This window comes from Bombus vancouverensis, chromosome 4, assembly GCF_051014615.1.
Source record: "Bombus vancouverensis nearcticus chromosome 4, iyBomVanc1_principal, whole genome shotgun sequence".
Lineage (NCBI taxonomy): Eukaryota > Metazoa > Arthropoda > Insecta > Hymenoptera > Apidae > Bombus > Bombus vancouverensis.
In genome coordinates, this window is record NC_134914.1 from 7800573 (window position 1) to 7825286 (window position 24714).

Sequence of the window (24714 nt, forward strand, 5' to 3'; positions counted from 1 at the left end):
AGAAGAAACGATCAGTTACTTGTAGAATTCGATCTTCCTTTCACTTGCGTCCTTTTTTTTATCCTGTTTCGAGAGTTGAGCGTATATTGTTTCGCGGCGAATCGATTCGACGATGCTGAATAAAGCGAGACAAGTTTAACAGAGGTAATATTTGGTTCGATATCGGACTGTCAATGTATTCCACGATAATTTTCGAGTTGACGAGCCAGTAATGAGATACTTCTCTCGGTTACCTGTAATTGGAAGCGCAGTTAACGTTGAACATTGGCGAGAACTTCTTGAGATGCTCTCGATCCTGGATTTTACCGAGTATTCGGACTTGGAGGGATATTTTATTCTTCGCCAATCTCGGGATCATCTTCCAGATATTCTGCTTTTTTAGGATACAAAGATTCAAAACTAGAGTTGTACGTCGTAAATTGTGTCATTTTGTTTCTGTATACACTTTGTTAGTGACCGTTTCTTTCTTTACATTTGTTTTGCAATCGATATAATCTCGTCTTTTAACAACTTTTGTCGATTTTAAATGATTTTTAATCGTTTCCGATTTATTATTAACGAAACAATTCCTTTTTATTTTATATCAATAAACTATTGTATTTCCGATAGTTGTAATTTAAATCATTTCGTAAATTAGAAATTTAATAAGCATTTAAATTTTCTATATTTTCTTATTAAATTTTCTTATTATTTGTATTATTAAATATTGTCATTTTACCAACTAAAAAATACAGCACAATCAATAAGAATACAGAAATTGGTATAAAGAATATCAAAAGTGCAAGGATCGAAAATATTAAATACCTTATTTCCATTAACGAAACCGTTTTTCAATGTACGATACACGAAACTTGATTGTAAAACAATAGTGTTAACGAAACCACTTACGTTCGTTTAATACATCGACGTAATAAAGCGTTGTGTAACACGCGAGTTATTTGAACAAGGAAACGTAGGGAAAAGGGTAACTCCTATCAAGCAACGACAGTAAAGAGATCGTCGGGGTTGGTTTCGAATGTACCTCTGGAATTGCTTATCACGTACGATACGGAACGATAGTGTGTTAGCTTTATGATACGTTTCGTGACCACAGCATTACATAGCTGTACATATACCTCAATTTCCAAGCGGCACGAGAAGTCGGCGAGGGCTCACGAAAGAACTGGAAGGAAAGCTTATCCTTGGGTCATCGACTAGGTCACCCACTTGTGAGTAACTATCGTTGCCTACGAGCCACGATCAAATGGGAAAATGATGTTCCGTGAATAACAAACTTACCACTTTCGCGGTATCGAAATAATAAGGATTAAGATAACCACGAATTTATTTTGCATCGTTATCGCTCGATAATCCCGATATGGCAACGATCTTTTCTTCATCTACAATCGACGAAAAAAATTCATTCGTTTCACTTAATACTTCCTTTTCTCCTTTATTGATAAATCTTGCGATGAACAAGGATTTTCACTTCTTGTGCATTGTACATTGTGTGCATGTAGATTTTTTTAGCATATTCATCGTAGCGGAGGGGAGCCTTATTTTGACATGTGCAAAATTTTGAAAAAAAGTTCCATTGCTGCAAAAAAAAAATGATGCCAGGATGGACATTAAACGGGAATCAATTGAATTTCAATAAATCTCGAATCTACGAAATCTCGGATAGGATCGAAGAAGCCCGCAGATCTCTGGTGAATGGGAAATGGAAGTTACAGGATGTCTGGAAATGAACGATTTCGAAATCAATTTTCTCGATACAAGCGTGGTGACGGGCGGCCGCGTGCGAGGGATGAAACTGACACTTTCGTGTCGCGCGGAGGAGGGTCGGTTCCGACCCGTTCCCAGTCCCCGCCATGAATAATGGAGGATGTTTGTCAAAATTTCTGAAATATACAACGGCCGCTTATTGGTTACGTCACGGGGATATAATATTTATACACGTTGCTCGCGCAAACTTTTCACAATAGATAGGAATTACGAGCGTTCGTTCGTCTGACGAACTTTCTTCTGCAAACAGCTTTTTGTCTTCGCCGCGTTCCTGTCGATTTAGCTCAGAAAATTCGATTATTCGTTCGAGAATATCCGACAGTTTCGAATATTTTCCATACAAATACGTAAAGTATAACACTTGAGTAAGTGTAACACGTACATAAACGAAGACATGAAATTTGAATGGAGAACACAAGAATTAATCTTTGCTGATATAAATGAAGTAAATAAATTTAGCTTCAGCTTTAAAGCAAGATAAATGAAAATGAAGTCTATACTCTACATTATATCCACATTCTACATTAATTTCTATATTACATCCTTCCAATTCCCTCGTCCGACCAAGCGAAAACTCGATACATCAAAATAAACTGGTCGGAAGCGTCTCCGGTACCCCGTGGTTTCCGGTTGTTCACCCTCGTTCGAAAAGAAATTCTAAACAAGTAGCCGGATCGATAAAGTCCAGCTGCCAGACTATCCTGCCTTTGTGGACATTAATTCGGTTCATATCAAAGGACCCAGCTATGCGAAACCCTTTCTATTTTCCGCGAGTCGATAACTGCGGGTAAATGCGAATTCGAGCCAAGTGAGAATATAATATTTTCATACATGTTCGACCACCCTTATTATACGAATTTAATGCTTCAATGCGATGTCTTTAAAATCATAACGCTTTAAAATGTTACCTCATATTTCTCTTTTTCATATTTCTCTATTTTATTAATCATATTTATAAAAACACTTACTCCCTTTCATTTGCTACCATATGTGTTCTGCGTCTCACTCTGTTCAAGATGTAGGATACAGCATTTGGGTTACAACAAAAATATATTATTATACGATTTCGCCAAAAAAAAAACAAATTGTACGTTAAAGATATTTATTTTGCCAGAATCAGAAATCGATATTACTCTCTCAACTCAATATATTATAATATAAGAGCTTCTCTAGCAAGAAAGGGTAGCAAGAGCAGGAAGCGATTTGAAACACTGGCAAGAATAATAAGATAGCCAAGGGTAATCGGTAAGATGCCGCGAATGGGGATGAAAGTGGCGGGAAGAAGGGTTTGCGAGGATGGTCCGTTTGAAAGGAATCGCGGGAAGTATTTCGTTCCTGCCGACAGCCAGGAATTTCGGGCTCTTTGTGATTGGCAATAGACCGAGGAAATTGGTTTGAAATTCGCGGGGCTATGGAATGTATTGGCAATCAGATTTTCCATCCTTCTCAGCCCCCTCTCCCTACACTCACACACACATACAGAAATCCTTTTCTTCCTTGTACGTGTTAAGGTCAGTCTTTCTTTATTTCTCTCTCTTTCTTCTTTGGTTTTTCTCGCAGTTATTCTCAGAATGCGGAGCGTAATCGAGACGGCGGCTATATTTTCTAGAATTTCTTTCCGCGGGAATTCCGCGAACCGAATCGAATACGCGGATCGAAAGGCGAACAGAAAACGACCCCCGTGGCTAACTGAGCGACTCCGCGTAACACGCCTGTACTGCCAGTAGCCCATTATCCCTGGCGAGTTTTATGGCCAGCTGTACGGAAAATACGCTCCCAGTCGCCGTAAAGAAAAGCAATATCGACCGATCTCCGATCCTAAGAAGAGGAAATCCAGCAAGGTGAGGGCGTTAGCGGCTATTGTTTCAGAATTGTTCTGGAATTTTAAAGAGTTGGATAGTAGAGTATGTGGTATAAAAGTGTTATAGAATTCATAATTCATGTCAGAACACTCGTTGTCTCGACGAGGAATTAATCGATCAGAATTTTATGTTCGTGTAAGATTACGAGAAAGAGATACATAGTATAATTTGACTTTTTTGATATTCTGCATTTAGCTAAAACTTGAGAATAAAATTTAATAATACATTTTCCATACAGTTCTATCTGTTACATTAAATCAAACATTTTTATTATTTTATCAAGCCGTATTGTTTTATAGATCAAATCAAACATTGACCGCTTCAACCTTTTTGCTTTTTAAATATTCCAAATTTTAAATTTTCCTACTTTATCGATTCTTGTAGTGAAATGTAAATGGTATTATTAAAAAGAAGTAGAATATTCTAAAAACGTTCAAGCAATCTTTTCTGCTTTATCTTCGAAGCATATAGGTACGCCTGCGTGCAATAAGTGTGAGAAAATTCGGTCTCTTGATAAATTTAATAAATTTAAATAGTTAAAACTATTTGTTAGAGTTGAGATGTAGAAATATATAATAATTACGTGTTGGCCTCGACAGTTTTCTTACCTAAATCTTAGAAAAAATGTCAGGCGAAGCTCCAAAAAGTCTGGTCAAAGTCTGTGTATTGTTCAATCGTTGAGAACGTGCATAGAATCAATTGAACAGAAATGCACAAATTTTGATGAGAATATATAAGTGATATGATAATATAATATATAATATAATGGACCTTCTTCTCTTCAAAATTTCCCATAAATGCATGAACATTTGCAGTCTGCTCGTAACATCATTTCGAGTCAACTCACAATAATCATGCGTGACCTAAAACTATCCATCGGTAAAACAGTTTCTCATAAAATTATGAATGTTCGAAGCATATTCACTTGACTATATTACAAGAGAAACAAGAAGATTATTTCTGGCCATCGATTTCACGAAAAGCACGCTGGGTAAAATCAGTTAGAAGGATTTACGATTGGCGAGGCGGTTTCGAACGTGTTGCACGGCGAAATATTGGCACTTCCACTCGTATGCTGATAAGAACTGCATCTCACGACCTTTCGTTGCGGTTGTATCGCACGATGCCCAGTTAAAGCAGCCCAGGAATAAAGATGAAACGAAGGATAGAGAAATTTATTGCCATGCTTGTGTTTCAGCGGAGAGGTATGATAGGTTCGTAAGTCTCGATGCTTGTAAACAGCTTCAGACGCAAGTATAAAGATGCTTTCGCAAGGCAACTTGATACTCGTTCAATAATTTCGATGCAAATCTATAATCCTATGGCCTACGCCGTTTATCCATGGCGAGGATGTTTTTCAGTAACGTTTAGTAATACTTTGTTAGAGCAACGTAGTTTCGATAAATTTTCGTACTTCCGGGTGTACTGTTAGCTGAACGTGTTTGAGAAAATTACTTTTTCATTCATTTTCACAAGCTTTAAGAAAATAGGGAATTATAATCTCATAACTAGAGGAACTTCGATAGTTATTTAATGAAACCGGAATTACTCGAACATGCTGTATGAAACCGAATTTATATGTTAAAATGATTTCACGATCGCATGATTTCAATGTTTCGTATATTTTAATTGCGACGAAATTATTTCACACGAAATATAAATTTGACAAAATGCCACATTGTTTAAGCGATGTGACGCTAGGGCGAGTCTGTTTTAATTGACGATCATGGCATATTGAAAAATACGGCATTTATTAGTTTATGGAGACCAATACACGTTTTCGCTGTAACAAATATAATCGTACATGGAAATGGAATTTTTACAGAATATTCCCGATTTTGCCAATAACAACGTCAATATCTGCTCGCGTATTACGTCAGAAAATTCTATACGCGAAATATAAATAAATCCGAAACGTAAATACGTGTCCTATGTTGCGCATAATGCGTTTAACATTCATCTCGAATCCATAATATTTCAATCATCGTGAAATTTCAAATAAACCATTGGAAAATTTGACTGACGGAATTAAGTTCCGTTTATACATCGAACGGAAGAACACGTTTACACTGCATCTTCTTGCACTTCCGAAAAATATTTCCAATAATTATAGGAATATTATATGTTCATGATAACGATCCGCCTAGTTTGTTAACTTTAGTCCCGTTCAAAAATTTGAATCGAACGAAAAATTCGGAGAATCTGGATAATAAAAAAAAGTATAGAAAGTGTTCAGATTGTGTACAGAAAAAAATTAAGATTGATGTAAAAGCAAGATCGATAAATTGAAGCTCATGGGACAGCAAATGATCCTGCCTTACAATATGACAGAAGAAAAATTTCCCAAAATTTCCAGTGTTCTCTAAATCTCGACAGTCAGAGCTCTTCCACAGAATGTGTAATCCTTCATCTGGTTTTATGACTTCCGGCGTGGTTTTTTTCGCGCATCCCCGCTGATACGTTGACGTCCGGCGAAATTAAGAAGGTCGTTCGTCTTTCGTCCAGTCAGTAAAGAGGAGGCCAACTTGGTTCCCTGTGGTGTTTTTGTATCGTTTACGGAAATACGAAAACAAGCAGGCCCGAAAGAAAGAACCCGCGATCGCGATGACGACTATTTTTCACTGAATCAATGCCGATCCCGAAGAAGAGCACGAAGCTCGAAAAAAGAGAGCCGAGTGTCTCTTAAAATCCGTCGAATCCCAGGATGCAATGATTAATTCATTACTTTCAACTCGAAATAGGATGACAAACTGCGGGGATATGTCTCTCCGTTCTCCTTTTTGTTCTTACTCTTCTCTTACAGGGATTGCTTTCGATCTCTGAAAAGTTTATGATTTTTTTTATTAAAATAGCGAGTACAACTGTTCAAAGAGTACTATTAGTAATGTAGTAAGTATAGAGATAAATTCGGTACTCTTTTTTGATAAATTTGTCACTCATTTATCTGGTTTGTTTTTCAATCAATTCCAATTCGTTTACCTTTGATTGGAAAGCGAAAATAACGTCATTTTATTTATTAATGTTCCTCAAGGTTATCTTTATATTATATTTTAAAATTCCATAAGAAAATAGTTAATATATTTAATTAGTTCAGTGTACTGTAAAGGAACCAAATTATTTGCCTATTTCTTCGTTGTATACTTTTCTACACTTTTCACGAATAAAGTATTTCGAAATTTGAAAAGAAAATATCGAAAGAACAACGTGAAGAGCAAGTGGAAAGAACAGCAAAGTTAATATTATACTACTCATGAACGAAGATATCCATCAAATTATTTCAAGTAATATACGCGAAAGGTCTAGAAGAAAAGATGGTTAGAAATTAGGAAAAACGCGAAACGATCATTTTTCAAGGTTCGACATTGAATCATTAGAACGTCCGCAGGATTTTACGCGCTGCATTTATAAATGGCGGTGCAAGGATCATAGTCCGATCGAATATCCATTGGATTCATCGTCGAACCTCGATTACTGTAATTAATTCGCTGGCAGGTTATTCTTTGACGCTGCGTCATCGCGATCCAGCTTGTGATTAATTAAATTTAATTAAGCTCGCTCGATTTCTTGTAACTCGAGACCCGCGCGTACACCTTCTATCGTACATCATGCAATAATTAATGCGATCGGTTTAACTCTGACAACCCGTGATACAAAAGGAATAAAATTTTATATACGTCGCTTGCAATTTGAATGGACCGAAAGAAGAAAGAATCACTCTATTCTCAAAAGTCACTATTCAGGTGGATTAAATGTATAAATATTCCTGAAGATCATAGTTATCAGAGTATTGAATTCAGTAGAGGCTCCTCATCCGAATAGCCTAAGCTTTATTATCCGAACATAATAGCTCCTAGTAACGGATGCTTTTGCTCGTTTCAAATATGTACATATTTTATTAGCATTTATATATTTGCAATGTATTCTTTCCTTTATTCGACCGAGTGAATTCTCATTATAGGAATTTAGTATGGCGTTAATAGCGTTCTAACTGTCGAAACAAAATACGGCATAATTAAAAAGAATTGGAAAGTAGTGTAATTGCAACAGAATTAGTAAAAATATATGACGTTGGAGAGGACACGATCGCACACATTAAAGAACAAAAACGTGATATTGAAAATAATTGGAAACAGGTAGATCCTTAGATGTTGGCAACGGTAAAAAAAATCTTGAATGTGCTGAAATAATGAAAGGGTTTCATTTCGTTCAAGACGATAATAAGGCGATTTTATAGAAATGCACGCAGCAAACGAGAGTGGTAATGGGGAAGTACCTTCTCGTGTCGAAGCATTCATGGTATTCGAAAATGAGCTGCGATGGTTCGAAGTACAAAAAGAATGTAACTGTATGCAATTACTTACGCTGAAAAAATTATGTGACTTGACAGCTGTCAATTAATTTTAATTCGTATTTGAATATTCAACAGTTTTGTTTCCCTATTAATTCGTATAAGGGAGATTCCAATATGTTCTTAAATTGTGTATAATACTTTTATAGATTTGCAGTCCGCCATATAAAAGTAAGATATTGCAAAAACTATATTTTAGTAATTTTTGAAGAAACTAGTTGCTAAGATCGTTAACGAAAATTAATTACACGTGAAAGTAGCTGGACATTATAACATTAATAAAGATAATTTAAAAAAGGAAGTAGCACTCTAAAAGCTTCTCGTGTTTTACAAATCGAATTGTTCTGTAAATTGTCTCGTTGAATCGAAATGTTCTGTGCCATCTCATATACAACGTTGCGGAATTCTTGTATGCACTTAATTTATTTTATGGAGGCTGATATTTAGTGTACCCAATAGATTGTCCAATTTCTCGAATCAATGTGCCTTGCGTAACGTTTAATTTTACTGGAAATTTTCCATGCGAATTAAGCGAAAGTAATAAATAAAATAATGTGATAATCTGTTGAAAGCCATGAACTGAACAAATAAATAAAAGCACTTAACAAATGAATAGATCTTGAAAGCAATTAACAAATTATATCGTAAAAAGAATAAAATGTGGGAAAATAATAAAAAAAAAAAAAACACGAAATAAAATATGGAGAAACTTTTAAATTCTTAATTTCTTCGATACGAAACATAAATAGAGGACGTCATGCGAAAATGTATCGAAAATATATTCAAAAAATATTTATATAAAATAAAACAGAGTATCGTTTTATAATATTTATACGAAGTGTATTTATTGTATATTTACTTGCTAAATATATACTCTAAAATATACGTAAATATTATAAAGCTATGTGTTCTCTGTAACGTAGAATTATTTTTATTTGTTAACGAAAGAGTTCAATCACGTAGAGTCTATCAATCAAAATCGATCTGGTTCACAAATCGGTGCACACAAAGAAAAAGATCGAAAAGAAGAAATCACGTTACGTGAGAAAAGAGGAAAAAACCAGCTGTCTCTATAATAGTCGTTCACGAAGCGCGCGTGACAAATCGAGGCGCGAAGAATCGCCGACTTCCGGCGCTGTTGACAACTAGTCAACGGTGTCTCTTGGCGCATGCGGGTAATTCCAAGTTTTCGTAACGATACGTACTAGCCGAATTAAGATTTATTAAGAAATTACACAGTAACCAAATGAAGAAAATTTATTGAAGTTTATTAAACGACAGTTGCATAGATCTTTTGATGTTACTTTAGTTTCCTTTTTTATATATTTATTGTTTTAAGAAACGATTTTAAGAAGAATCTAATAACGGATCAATGTTTGATAAGGAAATGGTCAAGTGATATTTTGTCCAATCAGAATAGTTGTTAAATTATAGTGCAAAAATTTGTTTACAAAAAATCGGTTCTCTTCGCAAGATCATCCACATTTTTCTTTTCCTTTTATATAAATACAAGTTCTGAAGCAGTATTGAACGATCAATGCTCGTTCTGCGTTTTTACGTTTTCGTTCAGTCGCGTGAATGTCTCGTGGGACTCGAGCTCTCCTCGTAACTCGGCGTTGGAATTTTGAGTTTCATGAACAGAGAACGAGAGAGAAGAGAAAGCGAGAAAGAGGAAGAGAAAGAGAGAGAGAGAGAGAGCGAAATAAAGCCCTTTAACTCATCACGAACTCGATTCCACTGAACGACAGACGGAACTTCGACTTGGAACGGATAATTGGACGAAATTGAACACCGTTTGACCGCTTTCTCCGGAATCAATCCGACAGACTGATGGACGTTCTTCGAGCGAGACCAGGCTTTTCGAAAAATATTGAAAAATCGACGCGTATTAAAGGACAAATGGAAATCGTTATTCTGACGATGTTGAGAGATTGAAACGGGATTGTTCTTGTTATCGATTGTTCTTTGTGGAAAGTTTTAGATTTCGTATGTTGGTAAATTGATGAGTGATTGCCTGTAGTGTCGTATATTGAAGTTACAGGATGAATCATTGCGAATAAAATGGCGAATGGTTCGAACGTTCTAATATAATAATTGGAATTCAAACGTATTTGCTAAATTTGTATTATTTAGAAGACAAAGATCGTCCTGTTTTCGTTATGAATTTTTCAATTTACAAATCTGTCCATTTCCCATCTCTCTTTTCTCAAATTACGTCAAAGTTCTTCGACGCGAAACGTCGCGTCAATTAGTCCATTTATTAAACAAGTAGCGCTAAATCTCGCCCTCCTTCAACGCGGAAAGAAAAATATCTGCGCTGGCGAAGAAGCTCGCCCTCGTCTCGTCCTTCTTCATTTGTAGCTTTTCACTGAACAAGGGGCCTTATAAATCTAATACTTCGTTCGGTGCGAGCCGGTGTTGCGATATTTTCCCCGTAACCAAACGTGCAGACGGGTGGCTAACACCATGCAACACAGGGGAAGGAGGCAAGCAGACTGCACGAAACAAGGAGAAAATCACGACGCGAAGAAGAGAATGGGGGGTGAAACCGGAGGAAGGCGGAGAAAGAGACGCGTCAAAAGAGAGACGCTTAATTTCCTGTCGCGCGCGCTTTATTTCATTAAAAAGTCGTCAATAATATTACGTTAATTACATGGCCGTGTATGCGTGTGTACAACAGCAGTTATACACGCTAGCTAGGAAACACGAAGCTAGAGGAAGCTTCGTTCGAACGTTCGTCACTGGTTTCTGGCTGATTCAATGCCATGTTGTTTCCTTGCTTCTTCCTACCATCTTTAATTTCATTTCTTTCTTTTTATGATACAGAGTATTTCGATTGTATGTTTCCTTTAGTTCTTCGTTTGTAGCTTGATTGATTTAAGTACAAACTGTGGAGATTTTTAATATCTCAAAAGTATACATAGCAAATTCATTGTGAAATTTTACGACGATAAATAAGATTAGATCGAAAATGATTCGAAGAAGCCAACAGAATTAATTTTTACTGTCTGAGTCTTTAACAGTTTTTTATTATGTCATTGCGGCTTAAAATCGAAAAATTCGATGGAATGATTTTTTTTTTTTATTTAATTTCATTGATTCGAAAACATCAGTGCAATTTCCGTTGATCGTTAAAGTGAGAAAAACAAACTATTTTATCCCCTTACGACTTGTACTCTGACGTTAAACTCGCCATCAACGTTTCGGGAGATGATGGTGCACGCGACGCCGTTATCTCGTCGCTGTAATATCGCCGAAAGCGTCGCGTCTGCGATGCATTTTAAACGGTCGCAGCTTGAGGGCAAGGAGAACGCGTGAAACACGTGGAAGAACGTCGGAGGGCGAAAGTAAAAGCGACGTTCCGCGATGTAATCGGAGAAAATATAGCCGCTCCCGTGAATTACGCGCGGCGCCTCGCACTCTATAACAATTTAGACCGAATAACGGCGTTTTTATTAAAATACTCGACAACGCGACTACGCTACCGTTCAAAAGTATCCGGTCGCTTACCTATTTTTTTATAAGACGTTACTTTACCTTGCGGAAAGTTCACAGATTGTACAGAGAAACTGGGAAAAACTTTCGATTCGTGAATCATATTTCATCATCGAAACGAATAATATCACTAAATAGACTGTGGATAAATATTTATGAAGATTAAAATTTTTGTCGTCACAACTAAAAGATTGGAATCTCAGCAGAGAGTTTTTTCACTTTCAAATATTTAAAAATTAAAGGGGGAAAGTAAAGAGGATTAAACAGATAAACGTGTACATTACTAATTAACAGTCATACGTATTAGCACCCTACAGCCATTCTTAACGACCATAATCAGTACAATTTTGTAACTGACAGTATAGGAAAAAGAGAGATGCCTGCAAGAATACTTAAGAATTCGATTTCAAGTTGCGAATCATCGCATTGTAATAAGTGACCCGTAACGATCATCCTTTCTTCATGATCGATCACGATCGTCGATGAATATCGCAGGATAGGATAATTAATATCAAAGTTATGAGTTTCGACATGCTCCTCGAGCGTTATCCTATAACATCCAAGATTGAAGATCGACTATCCTCGATACTCCGTGCACTTCACTCTTAACGCTCCAGTTAATTAATTCCGATTTAAAACATCGATTACAAGCAAAGTACTCGGTGTTTGTTCGATTCGAAACAATTCGCGTTAAATCGGAGAAAATTTTTTCCCTTGGAAAAGCTTATTAACCGTTACGTGTCACGAGAGCTGGTATAGTTTTTTGTTGCTTCAGCGAGATTTCGTGTTAAACACGCTCCTGTTTAATGCTCTAACTGTGTTATAAACAAGGAACGTTTCTACTAAAAGAGAAAATAATTTGTCATTCTGAAATAATTTCATTTGGACTGAAATATCGCCGCATGAAACATTCTGAGAGATTTTATGATACATTTTGATACATTTTTGATATATGACGACGTACCATGGAGTTTCTAGCAAGATCTTTTAATAAAATCGTTTATAGAAATTCTCTTTTCAAACAATTTCTCTGTTCCATTCTCGTATTACATTAAATTCCGAATTTTTAGATTTTAGGTGAAAGAAAAATATTGTAGGGATGTTGTACCAATAGGAAACATCTTTCTTCGGTGTTTCCTGTTTTTTTTGCGTACGAAAGAAGTCTCATTTCCACCTCTCAGGAGAGTTTCAGTAAACCCAGTTTTATATTGCAAATTTGAAATTTTAACCCAGCAGAGTTTGCAAATTTTTTCACAACTTTATGAATTTTTTAAACTTCCTGTAATCCTTTTGCAGATACACTTTTACATCTGTAAAAACCGATGTGAAAACAGAAGAAGAATATATTTCAGTTTTCTATCCCTCTAACTCGAAACTTCAAACTTTCAAGGAAGAAAATAGACAAAGTAAAAGAAACCTGGTATCATCGATATAGCGAATGAGATGAAATGAAAATATAAATGAAATTTTCTTAACGTCGTACCATCCATTGAGTCACCATTTTGTATGAAATTCGTTTCTGCTGTAAGGGCTTCGGGTAATCCGTAATAGGAGCATCCACCGTACGTTAATCTACTTTGGTTCAGCAGTAATCCTTCGAGACTTAATTGAAAAGCTCGATCAGAAAATTTGCTTTAATAATAGATTCTATTTTTCGTTTAGAAATATCCTATCCGTATTTAATCACGCTTGATCATGATTCATTCACCTAACTGTATAAAATCCAATTACTCTTTAAAAATGAATACCATAGTTCAAGCTAATTTTGCGAAATAAGCACGATTGTTCGCTTCGGTTCAGTTTTCATTCGCCTAATACTTTTAATTATTTCTCTCGAACTGTCAGGCACTGATCTAGAGACGATCGTGCCCTATAATGAAAACAGAAATGCTCGGCAACTGCAGATATATCTGCTCTCTAATTAAGGTTAATAATTATGTTCAGAGAAAGCCTGCCCCAGATCAGCTCCAGGGGGCTAAACCGTTCTCTCTCACTCTGGCTCGACCCAAAGCCTGATTGATGCAACTGTAATGGCCTGGCAATTATACAATGAATTACCAGTTCGTTGATAATATCTGTATTAAGCTCGAAAAAGACGGACGCTAGTGGAATATATAATAGCATTATTTAAATAAGGGACGATAGAACGATGAATAACTTGTATTGTAAAATTTAAACAACTTTTAAACAAGGAAAAATGTGAATAATGAAAGTAACGAGAAAAAGCATTGCTCCGTTGTTCACATCTTAAGCATTCGTGTAATTGGAGCTTATTAATGTTTGGATAATAGAAATTCAGTTATAATCTCAACAATCAGCTACTGACGGCAAGTAAAATTTCATTCTTATAAATGAAATGCAGTTCAGATATTCTAAATAAAATCTCATCCGTACAAATGAATTTCAAATAAATAGAATCCTATCATACTCGTAGCGCATTTTCCAACACTTTGAACTTACGAAGTAAGTCAGGCAGATGTTCACCGAGAAGAAAGCGGATAAAACTGGGGGGCTACGTATAACCTGAACAGCAAGCAGCACGAACGTTAAAAAAAAGAGAAAGAAAAGAGAAGACGAGACAATGTACGAAATCTCGCAATAAGATGCAACCGGAGATAAGCTAGGACCCCCAAAGAGACTTCTCATGGAAGGTCGAGTTATTATTACGAATGACAGAGTTTCCGTGGTGCCAGGTGCCTCTGACAGATCAAAGAGATCAACCATCGTGATCTCCGAAAACGGGTACGTATTATTTTTCTACAGTGGAAAGGAGGAAAAGGAAAGACACCTTCTGTGATATTTCGCGTCTGTTCTCCCTCTTTATCTATATTTTGCTCGATGTCTGCTCGAGGTCGATCGAAGAACACGAAAAGCTGTTGGCTATGCTGTGCTCTGCCTGTCCACACGTGTATCCTCTCTTTTGTACCACGAAAATTGGGACATCGTGTTCTGGTCAGGCACGATGCAACCAATCGATAGCTAGCGACCTGTGTACATGGCCATTCTCACCTTTCTGCGGGCCGTTCTCCTTTTTTAACGAGCCAGAAGAACCACTTTGTCCTCGAGGATGTTCCAGTCAACGATCCAGCTCGGAGAATTTAAAGTGCTGCCTTCGTGAACGTGCTTTTCAGTCTCGGATTTATATGATTAGCATCGGTTTAGTTTTGAATGAAAATGTTTGAACCGTGCGAGAGTGTTTATTTAATTGCTATCTCTGCTTGTTTTGAGGTTCGTGTAACGTTTTACTAGTTACGATGTATCACGACGATAGAAACGTATTTTACTATTACCTGTCTGTGAAATGATACGACACGCACAACCAATCTTAACAAAATTGATCTTAGATCGAAGACTGGCAAGTAAAAGCAATGATAGGTTAGATGAATTGAAATCGAAACTATCACCATCGAGCTGCAAACAAGGCGTCAATTTATGGTTCAACTCACAAAATTGACAAATTTGCTGTATCTCGTCCCATTGAAGTTCGTCCACAGAATTTTCTGACAGTTTTGATTGTTAAAAACGGGAAGTAGTACTTGAATTTTATGGCCAAGAATGTTATAGCTTTTTCTACTGTTTGAGCCTCCAGATAGCGTATTTTTACGATTCTAGATTTCGACGCGGCTTTGCTAGACTTTACGACTTTAAAACAAACAATCTACGATGTGTGCGCTATATTTCCCCCTCTCTTCCCCTGCTGACGCCTGAGAATTTTAGGATTTATGTCTCCTGTCAACGATAACGAAATCGTTCCAACCTATATGTATTATATACATCTTGAGCTCCGAAAATATTGCGTTTAGTTGACAAGAAGTTATTGATCATTAATAAATATTGCATAATGAGAATGCTTCGTGAAAACAACTTTAATAACTTCCGATAAGAAAATCTCCTCTAAGAAATACATCATATCGATAACTTAAATTTATCTTTCTGGTTTGAAGTTTAGAAGTCTATAGTCTGAAATAAACTCCAGAAAAACTATCCCAAGCACTCGTATCTTTTCTTTTTCTAATATTCAATATCTTTTTCCTCTCTTGTTTTCATCAACTACTTAACTCACATTTATATAAATTGTAATACACAAAGCTATCAACTATGCAATATATATATATAATTCCAAACCCATGAACGGTTTAAAGAGGATACGAGTTGCAACCTCCAAAAATGAATTCGATCTATGCCAGAGTTTACAAACGATATTTAAGCTTCTTCGCCTTTCTTTTACAAAATGTCACGTTACAGTACACTAAGAGAACTATAAATTAATCAGTAACAGCACAAGCTCCCAATAATTCATTGCAACCCTCTCAAACCAGAACCTGAATCCTGATACATCGAAGGACCACCAAGGAACTTTGGACATGACGTAACAATTTAGACTGCCCCGAGTGTCGTGTTTCGAATAACAGTCACGTGTACAAAAGAATCGCATCGGAAACTCAAGAGCAAGAGGGGAAAGACAAATTATAGGAAAAGCACGTTCGCAAGGGCGAGAGAGAAGTTAGATCTGTTAGTTTAGGGCTTGGCTCGGAAGAAACACGACACCGAGCGTTCAACAACGTTCTCGAGCCATTAGCTATTTACGGAAACACCGCTGCAAATGGGGCGTTCGACAATTTTCGTTTTCGTCCCGTCGACGGAGAACTGGATGAAAGAACTATAGAGCTTTTTTTTCAGCTCTCCCGAACATCCGAAAGAGCAGAATATCAAACCATGGGTGAAAGGGTTGCGACGAAAGGTTGCTTCTTTTATTTCGGGACTCGCGTGGAAAATCGTACGTAACGATTGCCGTTGAGAACCAAGAGGATGGCCTCACCCTCTTTTTTCAACGTATCGACCTCCTTCCTTTCCTTTTCGCCTTCTTTTTCTTCTATTCTTCCACCGTTTTAACGCTCCATCGCATTGGAGTCGAGACAGTTGTACCGCGCGACGAAAAGAGCCGTGCAGCTTCCCGACTATTTTTCTTACGGCCATCGTCGCGGTAATTAGCACCGCGTACGCGTTTCTTCGAAGGGAATAAGCTTGACGAGAGTTGGAAGCGGGATAAAGCAATTAGTCGTGATGTTTTGGAAAGAGCTCGGTGTAAATCTGTCCGATGTTTTACATTTGGTGTAGTTTCTACCTTTACAATTGGTAGGAAAACGTTGCTGAATAATAACATAATTTTTAATTCACGACATTGGTCAGATTTATATAGCAAAACTATATACATATACTATAGTTATCAACTTACGCTGTTGATCGAAAGTAGTATAATTTATACCGCAACTTACACTACTGAAATCACTTTCTCGATTGTTCAATAAACGACATCCCTATAGCGATGTATCGATCAGAAACCTGCGCAATGATATTTTCGCAAGTGATACAACGTAGTTACGTATTAGAAGGGACAGCGGTCGTTCGATCCTCTCTTTTTGTCGCCTGGGTTTGCTCATAAATTTTTCAGGAAGCAGAGTGGTCCGATCGCGTGCGCTAATCTCGCAAGCAGATGCCACGCGATGCTTCGCAAAACCGATTACGGAGACTCTGACAAGAGAGAGTGGATCGGTCGTGTGTCGCGCCGGTAAAGAGACCTATGGAGGATGAAAGTGGTACTTTTATATCCATCAAACTGCCTATAAACCTGGCTACGGATAAAGCGACGTCCTTTCTAACACGGCTGGCCGCTCTTTTTCATCGAAAAGGACACTCGGATACCGTGACTAAACGGATTCCTCTCTTTTTCCCGGAGATCGTCGGTTTCATTGTTGAAACGTATGCACGCAACGCGATTACCGACCATAACTGACGTGACCTAAATACGTGAAGATATTTTCGGGATCGTATATATAAGAGACATTCTTTGTTCTTCGCACGGTTGCATGGTATGTAACTATATCGGTGGTGCTTCGTTAGGTTAAAAAGGTGTACACTCTCGTTCAAAAACATTGCCTTTGGTTTTATACAGCTAAGATGCGATAAATCAAATTATCAAACAAACGATCAACCGATTACGATAAATGGAATTACGATAGAAAGTTAAATAACACGAGTACCAGAATCGGTTAAAGCAACGATCGTGAGACGTGGTGGATACGAATTGAGGAGGAGGAATTTTACTTTATTAGAGAAAAACGAAAGAATAATCACCGTTGAATCTCAACGAGACTACCAAAAATTTCGCCAAAGATTGATCATTTATCTTGTTTTCTCCGTTCATACAATGAATATAGGAACAGGGCGAATGTAGTACATATGTTACAACTACACGTTACAAGCCGATACCTCAAAATTTCGATTTAAAATTGAAAGCATTTCATAAACGTTCTATAAACAATCGCCGTGAAGTAGCCAATCAACGAATAGTTAGAAAATCAATAAAAAAGCAGGATAGTTTGTCAATACGAGAAATCAAGGAACGTATTTAATCTTATTGTCAGTTAACAAACAGAAGGATTGTTCGCGTGCGTAAGTACGTAGCTTGTCAATAAGCCTCGTTTAAACGGTTACGTGCCTTCGTACGGCTTGTCGTCGAATTAACGTCGATTAGTACGTCCATTAGGCAGACGTTGAACCGTCGTCATCATCGGTCAGCCAGCGTCAATGCAATTGCGAGGTCAAGCTAGGATTTGTATCGAGAGCTTACCTATAATTTGCTTTCGTCACTATGCGGGGGGTCGTTTCCGATTCCGACCCCGACAGGAGATTTAAACACGAGCTACTCAAATATTGAACTGCGTCCTGTTTCTTATCGTTGGAGGGGGTTGTGTATACTTCATGCGCCCCCAGGAAGCGGCTCGATACTCGGGGTGGGGTAAGAAAGAAGGTAAATAGAACTGCGATACTTTCGCTAACCCGATGCTTCTTTTTGTGAAAGAAATTGCTACTTTGTTACTGTATTGTGCTATCTCAAACCTTTTACGATATTTTATTAGTAGTACTCCCGACGCTAATTTGTCGAAGAAATACAATAGTACCAAACTTGAGAGAAAAGATTCAATAATATTCTATTAAGTTGGTTATAAGATTATCTACATTTTATCGAACAAAAATGATGAAATCTATCCAATGAAGTTAAGTTATTTCGTTCCTCTATAAATCCTGCATAAAGTTCCTCTATCAATATCTTCTATCAAAAAGTTCAGATATATTTCTTACATGTTCGAAATAATTTCTATATCGTCTTTTGTAATCCATAAGGTAGTGAAAGATGGACGAACTTATTACTTAGTCCAATATAATTTCAATTAAATATTCTATAGCATTCTATAATTTATGTTAAATATGCCAATTCTAATTACTGACAAACATCATTCCAAACACATCAAACATCATTTCAACACACCTACCCTAACAACCTTGCCATCTAACTTCAAACCAAAGCACTCTCGCCCAATATCTCTTAACACGAGCATCGTTTCTTCACTGTCAAAATATCTGGCGAAGACAGTGATCCTCGTAGCTTTAAAACTCTGCTTATAGCATCGGGGAGGATTAATGGAAATGCACGTCCGACCGGAGGAGACGATAGACGTATGAGAAAGAGCCGGGGGCTCGGTTCAGGATTGATAAAGGCAGCTTTTAACCCTTAACTGGTATTCCGGCCTGGTAACGATGATATATGACGTGGCAGGATCACGCCTGACCTTGATAGCTGCCGGAACGAGGATAAACGGGACTATAGCTTTCGTTTCATCGGCATTCTCACGCGTTAAATATCGATCGTTTGATATATACGACGTCGCTTCGAACGCGCGTTCTTGTCCGCAACATCGTCCGATGGTTTGTCAGATCGCTATCACCACTGAAAGACAAGCCGGTCATTCTGTTCGACGCTCGATGCACACGATGCTCCACGCGACGATGAAGTAATTGTCGATCCTCCAGGAACAGGTAGATTATATACGCGTGCACGCGTATTCAACAGGTGTCGTGCTAAGAACCACCTCATTTCCTTTACTTTTAGTTTTCTCCTCCCTCTTTTTTGTTGTGCATAGTTGCATCAAACGCTTGCATGGGCTATTAGCGATGCAAAGAAATAAAATGTTGTGATTATACAGGGTGATTCTCCCGCTAGAGGCCTCACTGTACCTGAGCACACGCGAATATTGAAAATAATTCGAAGCTTCTAGAAAGAGAAGTTTCAGCCTGTATCGACCTTTCTATAAATACATAGTATCATAATCGAAGCTAAAAAATTTTAGTGACATGAAGAAGAAATGTCACTTATAGGAATTTTATCATATATCGTTATTTAGTTTTTAATAAAACAATTTGATGATTCAATATTGTGTATACGGCCACTCAGAGTAAATACTTTACGTAATTTGGCAGTTATAATATTACCTTTATTTAGTATTGTAGTATCGTGGACGAGGAACCTGGGGGGTATCGGATGAATTGTAAACAAGCGGTTGCGGAACATGTGCGTGGTGGAGCTAAAACAGAAGAGATGAGGCTAAGACAAAAGACAAGGGGTTGCTAAAGGACATAAACAAATTAACAACAGTGTTAGTCGAGAAGTCAGAGAGTGTAAATCGGGAAGTTAGGGAGTGCGAATTGCGTTGTCGAGAGAGCGTTGGATCCATGGTAACGAGAATTGAAAATTAACTATCTAGTTGCCTTAATTATAATACGTTATTGCGATTAGTTCACGTTAAACAACTATCGTTTCCTGTTTAATCAACATTTGTTTAATCCATTTGTTGTAAATAAACTAATTGTAATATGAGATCCTACAGTATTATATTTAATCGTAAACTTAATATCTGCAATTACACGAAAAACGTAGTACGTCACCGAAAAGGCATGTGTTTTAAAAGAGAGTGGCAAAACTGATGCGAAACCCAAGGGCAATTTCTGTGGAATGGCAGTTCTTCTATCCTCGCAATTTCCCGTGAACTAACGATCCCTTTTCGGCCTGTAATTATCGGTCCGTGGCATGAGTCATTGCGGTTCGGATTAGACTGTTACGCGAATCGATTAGCGATCTCGAGGCGAGCCACGATCATGATAATTCGTCGAGGTACCCGTCATTCTACCTGCTAGTAATGACCTTCGCCGGAGGGTCGAGTCATTCGTGGGAGGGTCGATCCTTCTCTTGAAGACGTATCCGATCCACGACCATGAGAAAATAATACCGGCAAAACTTCTCTAAATACTTTTTAACGAACAATCGCAACCTTGTTCCTGAATAATGCGGCTCGTGATTCACTTAGAAAATACAAACCCCCCGGGTATATGATTCTCTGCATCACCTTTATTACTGTTATGGAAATGATTCTTTATCGAAATGTTTGAAATTTCATGGGAAAGAAATATCTTCGTTTCAAGAGGCATTTCAATTTTTATTTCAAAAGAGATTTGTCATTTTCATTTCTTTTTTTACACTTTTCGTTATGTGACTTGTTTACGGAATGTGAAAAAGATTGATAGAAAGATTTAAAGATAGGACGAGAATCGAGTCAAGACTAGGATGATAGGAAAGATTAGAATTTAGATTACAATTTCTTACATATTTCTATATTTCAAAAACAAGTGTTGTTTACTGGATATTTTGAATGGTAATGTAAATGGAATATTTCGCGTGTAAATTTGAATTTCATTTAAACAGCATAATTCAACCATTTTAAGCTTCCTGATAAATAAGCTAATATCCAAACCCGTAAAAATTAGAATAAAAATTACCAATTTCTCTCATCAACTTCTCAGCATCTTTCAACCGAAATCGAAGAGGAAGCAAATCGTTGAACGAGACGAAAACCGTGGACGTTCGCCGGAAAGCCAATTAACCGAGGAAGTAATTTTGATTTACGTTGTGCTGGCCCGGTAGAACCGCGGGCGGTATCCTTTATTCCCAGAGCTAACACTGCCACGGGAACCACTTTAAGGGGGATAAGTTATGTACGTGCTCGCGGTCACCTGCTACATCGGCCCTCGAGATGCTTTCGAAGCTCGTTGCGCGAGAGCAGGTGCATTGTGTGCGCTCGTCGTCGTTCGAACTTGAGGATCGCTTACGCCCGGCAACCCGCGTGCAACGAAATGTTCAAGCCGAGGCCGAAAACCGGCCGAAAGACAAAGGAGCCACGGGGGCTAGCGTAGTTGAAGCGTGCACGCTCTTCATTCCGCCTCTGACCTCGAGACTCCAGTTAACACAAGAGATGCCTCGGAATAATCGCACTCTGACTTTTTGCACGTCGAGTGTTTTCTCTTACACGTTAAGTGGAGGTTCAGGTGTGTTCAGGTGAAGTGATTTTGTTAGGGAAAAATCGAGATAGGGGTTGCTTGGTTTCTCGAGCTTTGACTGACAATGTTTATGTAATTTTATATTCCTATATAACTAAAGAAATTCATCTGGTGAAGATTTCAGAATATTAGGAATGTTGTGTTATAATTGGAATTTTTATGTAAATTCATACTGTTGTGATCGATGGAATCTCCCAGAAAGTCAGTTAAGAGATAGATACATATTTCAAAATGCAAATAAGAAACCAATTGAGGAACGAAACATTTCGACGACTAATACTATTCATCTACAAATTCGTTATACATAATACATATTATACACGATATACATGTTATTACAAGTATTATAATACTTTTAGAGACATTTAAATTCGCTTGAAAGATTCATTTTTCGATCCATATTTTCTTAAAGCGCCGCTAGTACCTTCCTCGAATATTTAACGCGCGGCTTGCACCGTTTTCATTCCGTCGCGGTAGAGAAGGAACCTCTTACCGCAAAATGAAAAAGCCACCCTCTTTTTCACGCGGCAAACCCGCGGGAGAACGCGCGTTCGTCTGAATTTTTTTGTCGCGCCATTGTGGTTATTCGCAAAGTGCAACACGGCAACACGCGCAAGAGGGTTCACATCCTGAATGTAGGATGGGGGAGAACCAGACACGAATTAACATCGCCAGGGGTTGCGTTTTAATCTGAGGTGTGTAGAATTCGCTCGCATGAGTGACAAACTCTTTCCACCGGACACCATACGGATTTAGATTGTCTTAGTACATATTATTACTATTATTATTACGATTGTTATCAAGGCACACAGTCATATTGTCATTTTGTAAATTAGTGCCTTTTCTTATTTATTTTTGTTACGACTCTCTTTAATTTGCGAGTTTCTTCTTTATGTGCACGTATTATGAGTCTCTCTCAGCAGCCAAACTAGTTAACTCCACCTTTACATGATACAATAGAATTTATAAATAAATGCAGGCAATTAGTAGATTATGGATTTTTATGCAAATTTAAAAATTCGTTTTACGTATTAAAAGTTATAATGTATAATGACTTTTTTATGTTTATGTATATTATATGCATTCTGTGCGTTTTTGCGTCTGTAAATTTTTCATAGATGCATAAAGATCCGTAGTCTAATAATTAATATCCATGTGAAAGAACAAAAAATTTGTTTATCACTAGGAGATACTATAAATAATCACAAGATTCAGCGTCATTGGGTTGAGAACGACTAGAACCTCTGTCACTCTACGTCATAGCATTCACCAACCCTAAAGATTGATGGTGACAGCGCAGGGGTAGGTCCAGTCATCGATTTGGGGGAGGAAAGTTTAAAGTTTCTCTGCCAAACACGTATTGCCTCTTAAATACACTTAAGCTTAACAGTCATTTTTTGCGTGGGTAGTGGAGATTTAACATTTTTACTGGATACACGTTGATGACGAAGAAAGTTGGTAAAGCTATATAGGTGGTCTCGAAGCTTTCAGTGATCTTAGTCTTGATCTAAAATACTTAGCCGAAGAAAGAGGTCTGAGATGACTGATTTAAGATGTAAAGAAAGCATTTCTAAATATTTTTCATTATTGACAAAGTCTATTCATGAATGAGGTTAAGAAAAATGGTAATAAAAATTGTATGTTCGTTTGGAATCTTTACGAACCGATAAAATTTAGTTCTTTTTTATTAGAATTAAATTTAACAAGATTCAACCATTAATTGCCAAGTTTGATCAAACTTTATTTATTGATAATTATCCACATTTCTGCGAATATTCGTCATGTTAAATCAAACAAAAGTTGTTCTAGGAAATTTCACAAAATGTAGCAACTGATATCGCAATTTTTCATTCGCACAAATAATTTTTTAGTTAACTAGAATTTCAATAATATTTTAATAATAATGGACATTAATGAATTCTAGCGAAAAGTAAGCAGTAGTTTCGAGGAACGTTTTGAAAATGTTTTATGACAAAGTTAGAGAGAAATTGAATGAGTTGGTAATTATATCATTCGTATTGTATTTTAATTTCTATGTTTCATCTTTAATTAACGAATGGTTTCTCTTTTGTTTCAGGTACGTACACACGATTTTAACATACGATGCACACTGATGCGCTCCACTAATACAGACACGGACGAGACGTCGTGTAAGTAAATTTGAAGGATTCTATACGTTCACAGGCCTCCTCTTTTTTCTTATTTTCTTTAAATCTTTTCCCTGATTCTGTACATTTTCCTTGTATTGATGTATTTTTTTTATTTGTTACTTGATAAAAATTTGGTATTGGGATTTAAAAAAGTATGGAAATATGGAAGTTATCGGTTGAAATATTAAAGAAATTTAGTATGAGCCATTAACGTTGAACGAAGAATATTATCAAAAGTTTTCTTCGCTTCATTTAGCATTTTACACTCGAATGGTGGGTAAATCTAGATCTTTACTTTCGTAATATATTATAGATCGGGCGTAAATATTGCGGATATTAGAGCGGAAATGATACATTTTTCAAATACTGCAGTTTCTCTAAAGACATCGAACGTCGAATTTAAAAATTTGTGAGATAATCTATACACCATATGTATTATGTCTTCAGCATTAAATCTTTAACTTTCAACAATCTGTATAGATACGACGATCGAAAAATTAATATTAGAAGCTTGTATAAATACTGTAACTTAATTAATTAGAAAGAGAATTTCTATTTTTTTACATTGCAACATTGAAAATCATACATTACCTATATTTAAAGCAGTCCAAAATTTGGACGTCAACAACTTAGTATTAGAATAATAATATCTAACTAATATACATATAATAAATAATAATATTTATAGAAATATATAAATACAATAAAACAATAAGAAGTAAAACGCGTACTAAAAAAACAAATGAATGACATAATGAAACGATTACACATTATTTCATCATTGACTACTCATAGAATAAATGAACATAAGAAGACAAAAGCACATACACTTTAAATCTAAAACTCTAATTTCAGCCCTTTGATA

At 36.8% G+C, this 24714-nt stretch overlaps 1 protein-coding gene across 2 annotated transcripts in view; it reads left to right on the top strand.

Moving 5' to 3' along the window:
• The window catches only part of Ten-m (teneurin transmembrane protein Ten-m), a 256866-nt gene that overhangs the window by 139986 nt on the left and 92166 nt on the right, over positions 1-24714 (top strand). The window contains exon 2 of one of the 2 annotated variants that reach the window (XM_076618306.1): positions 23777-23849. The exons of the other annotated variant lie outside the window; for it this stretch is intronic. Within the exon in view, the coding sequence (XP_076474421.1) occupies positions 23813-23849 (37 nt within the window). The 5' untranslated portion in view covers positions 23777-23812. The remainder of the gene's footprint in view (positions 1-23776; positions 23850-24714) is intronic. 2 annotated transcript variants of the gene reach the window in all.